Raw genomic sequence first — 3,370 nt, 5'->3', positions numbered from 1 at the left:
AGACAAACCTCATAGATCTCGATGGCTAACTTGCAGTTCCCGACAGGACTTCACCGTCCTCTAGTAGAGATTTTCTGTCGACGATTGGCGAGCCACAAAAATACCACAGAGTTTTCCTAGTGATTGGTCGCATCAGTTAAGGGCCCATACAAAAGGTAGAAGAGTACATGTGATTCACGGCCGTTCAGAAGCTTTTGTTACGAAATTTGTAGGTGAATTTGCTTTCTATATATCTTTTTTAATTAATACATGAAACTTATTTTAAAATTAATCCATATGAAGAGTAAAAATATTGCAGATTATTTACAGTTTAGCTATTGGACAAGATACCCGGAAGAAGAGAACTTAAGAAAGAAAATAAAAATTATAAAGAAAATCAAACCTAAAGAAACATGAAAAAGGAAAGAAAAAAAAATGCAGAGAGATATTCTATCCAGAAAAGCAGAGGTAATGATGATCATCAATCAATGTTGTATCAACTGTGAGAGAAGCTTGAGAAGAAAATCAATCTCCTTTTGTGAAAACTCAGGTCTTGCAATGGCAGCAACATCATCCTTCGAAGCTGATGATGGTAATGGTGATGATGGTGATGGTGGTCGAATCATCATGAGTGTTACTGACTCAGAAATTTCCTCAACAAAGTCTACAATCACTCCATCAATCCCCATCACATATTGCATGTACACTGCCTCCCCCACATTGCTGCAAACACCAATTTTGAATCAATAAATCAACTAAGAGTTAAGAAGTCATAGTTTGGCTGATAAGAAAGAATGAGAAGCATTACTTGAGTTTGCCGTATGTAAGGAGAGAGAGGTTAGATTCTTTGATCTTGGCAATGGCTGATGGGTTTCTGAAAACTCCTTTTACCTCTGAAACAATGCCTTGTAGCTTTCCTTCCAAGCAAACCTTTATGGCTTCTTCTAGTGAGTTTCTTCTCTCATCTTTGTACATTTGGTTCCCCGCATCAGTCAGGAAGTAAACCTAAGAAAACAAATCATAATCATAATCAGCATTTGCATCAAAATGTATGTATTTTTGTGAAAATAAGTATTAAAAACTTTAGGAACATACAGGGTAAGTGCTCTGTAGTTCCCTAACAAGCTGTGCTGCATCTGGTTGGAAACTTGAGAAGATCACTGGTCTGTCTTTAGCATAATCAAACACCACCTGTAGTTTGTGCCACACGCAACAAAATTGAAACCTAAATAAAGTTAAGAGCCTTTTTTTTCACTTAGAATTGGTTGGACTTAGTATTATGATCATACCTGAAGAACTGTTCTGAGGACATGGACAAGAAATTCTCGTTCATAGACAATCTGATCATCGAATTTCAACTCGATATTGAACCCTAGAGATTGGTCAACTCTTTCGAAAGCTTCTTGTAGCGTGCAAAGGGGATCATCAGAGTCAACGTCCCATTTCAAAACCTGACCTTCTTTAGATTTCCTCATAAGGGTCTTGCCTATTTTCTCAGCTTCTTTCTGAGGTCCATAGAGGAGGAACTCAGAGAGGCTCAAGTCAGTCACTCTACTCTCATTAACAACACCCTGAACACAATTATACAAAACACAAGATCCATCAATAATCTTGCATTGGGATTAAAAAAGAATCAAGATCTAAGAGAAGACTCACATTCTCTTGAGAGTAGATGAAATCATCGTGGAAAATGACTGGACAATCATCTTTTGTAACCTACAAAAGAAACAACCACACAAAGCTCGTCGTTTTCACTTTCGCGGCCATCTCTCTTTCTTGATTCTTCTTGTTCATATGTTCATATTTATTCTAAGAAACTATAAATAGCATCCCCAGGAGAAACAAAAAGATCCAAAATCAGAATCTTATAATCAAATTTTAATCCCATTTCGAAAACTGAAACCCTAAAATTAACCTAACCGACTATAACTTGAGAGGAAGATATCAGAAACCAACCTGAACATCGAACTCAATGAAATCGATGGGGAACTTGGCGGCGGAATTGAAAGAGAGGATAGAGTTTTCTTTAAACCCTCTGGTTCTCCGATCAGATGATTGCAACACATTCATACCATTTCCTCTGTGCCCGATCACAGAGAATCCAGGCATCTTAAACGATGTCGGTTTGCTCATCTCTAAGACCAAGAACAAGAAGAAGAAGAGTGTATCAGCAAAACGATGAAGGCTTGCCAGCTTTATATATATATTATTACAAGAATCATCATATATCTACTTGCCAAAAACTAGTAAAATCCTGTAATAACTACAAACATTAAAAGCAGATTATATGGATTTGCCGTGATACACAAGTTAGGTTTTACCTTCGGATAATCCGTAAACGGAATCAGGGAGGCTGGGGACGTCGGCTACGAGGACAGTACGAAGAGCCATTTTCTCAGGACTATACAGACGAAAGAGAGGTTTCGAAATGCTGTGACGATTCCTTGTTTCTATATTCTTCAGTTTTGGTTTTTTTTTTGTGGAGTATTTATATAAAAAAGGTGGTGGAAGCTAAAAGGGAGCTGGATCTTCTCCTCGTTCCGAATATTCCATTCCACGTCAGCATTGTGCCTTTCCTGATGCTTTCTTCTTGCCGTTTATGGGATCTGGTATGACTAAGACAAAAGAGTCCGGTTCTCATCTTATACGTGGCCCTGAGTCATTGGATATAATTCTATCTTCCACGCCTCATTCATTTTAGGCGTCTTTTTTTTATTTATGTCTTAAGAACTTTGTTTGTTTTCCAAAATTAGTGAAATTATTTGTTTTTATTTATAAAGATTCCTGCCTAAATAGAAGCAACTAAAAATTAGTGGGGAAGAATAGAAAACACTGAATTTTAAAATTAAATTATTGTGAAGCTGGATATTTATGTCATTGCTCATACCTTCACACAGTCAGGCAAAAAATAATAATGTATAGTTTTTGTAAAACTAAAAAGAACGTTTTAAACATAACAATGGAATTACGACTGGGATGTAATTTAGACAATGGAGATTTGATGAAAAACGTGATACAAACATTTTGTACATGTAAGATTGGTCAAAAATCGACGACCTATTAGACGAGTAATTTTGAATCAGTCATATAATAGTATTAATATTTTTCTTCTGGATTAATGTTTTAAAATATTTCCTCCACGAAGATCTGACGTATACTGTATGCAATATCTATCTGTCAAGATATGATAAAACTCAAATTGGATTATTAATTTGTTTGTATTTTCCGTTGACATCATCTGGATTATTATCATTTATGGTTGGCTCGTGGGTCAGATCTAACAACATGTGAGCTTTCTGCTACTCGGATCCACGTCATAAAAACTGAAACATATGTTATTTTACAGAACTGATAACATATTTTTTGTATGAAAAATATAAGCCGAACAAGT

General features: G+C 36.0%; 1 protein-coding gene across 2 annotated transcripts; it reads right to left on the bottom strand.

The window, feature by feature from the left end:
• Nucleotides 1-256: 256 nt before the first annotated feature.
• LOC106339398 (glycerophosphodiester phosphodiesterase GDPD2) lies at nucleotides 257-2,499 on the bottom strand. Of its 2 annotated transcripts, none has more exons than XM_013778196.1 (7): nucleotides 2,299-2,499; nucleotides 1,936-2,118; nucleotides 1,636-1,695; nucleotides 1,269-1,550; nucleotides 1,075-1,170; nucleotides 788-984; nucleotides 257-702 (listed from the first exon to the last, which is right to left on the bottom strand). In XM_013778196.1, the coding sequence occupies exons 1-7, from the start codon at nucleotides 2,368-2,370 to the stop codon at nucleotides 465-467; spliced, it is 1,128 nt and encodes a 375-aa protein (XP_013633650.1). In that variant the 5' UTR covers nucleotides 2,371-2,499; the 3' UTR covers nucleotides 257-464. The 2 variants fall into 2 exon arrangements, with proteins under 2 accessions (XP_013633650.1, XP_013633651.1); XM_013778197.1 differs by having other exon boundaries at nucleotides 1,936-2,114; nucleotides 2,301-2,496.
• Between the last annotated feature and the right edge of the window lie 871 nt (nucleotides 2,500-3,370).

This window comes from Brassica oleracea, chromosome C4 (assembly GCF_000695525.1).
Source record: "Brassica oleracea var. oleracea cultivar TO1000 chromosome C4, BOL, whole genome shotgun sequence".
Taxonomy (NCBI): Eukaryota; Viridiplantae; Streptophyta; class Magnoliopsida; order Brassicales; family Brassicaceae; genus Brassica; species Brassica oleracea.
The sequence above is the reverse complement of the archived record's forward strand: the minus strand, read 5'-3'. Positions and strand labels throughout refer to the sequence as shown.

Excerpts from the sequence above, each read along its gene's own strand:
- LOC106339398 (XM_013778196.1), bottom strand. The coding sequence starts at position 2,370 with ATGGCTCTTCGTACTGTCCTCGTAGCCGACGTCCCCAGCCTCCCTGAT. Across the intron at positions 1,551-1,635 it reads TCATCTACTCTCAAGAGAAT|GGTGTTGTTAATGAGAGTAG; the intron begins GTGAGTCTTCTC and ends AATTGTGTTCAG. Across the intron at positions 703-787 it reads CTTACATACGGCAAACTCAA|CAATGTGGGGGAGGCAGTGT; the intron begins GTAATGCTTCTC and ends TGGTGTTTGCAG.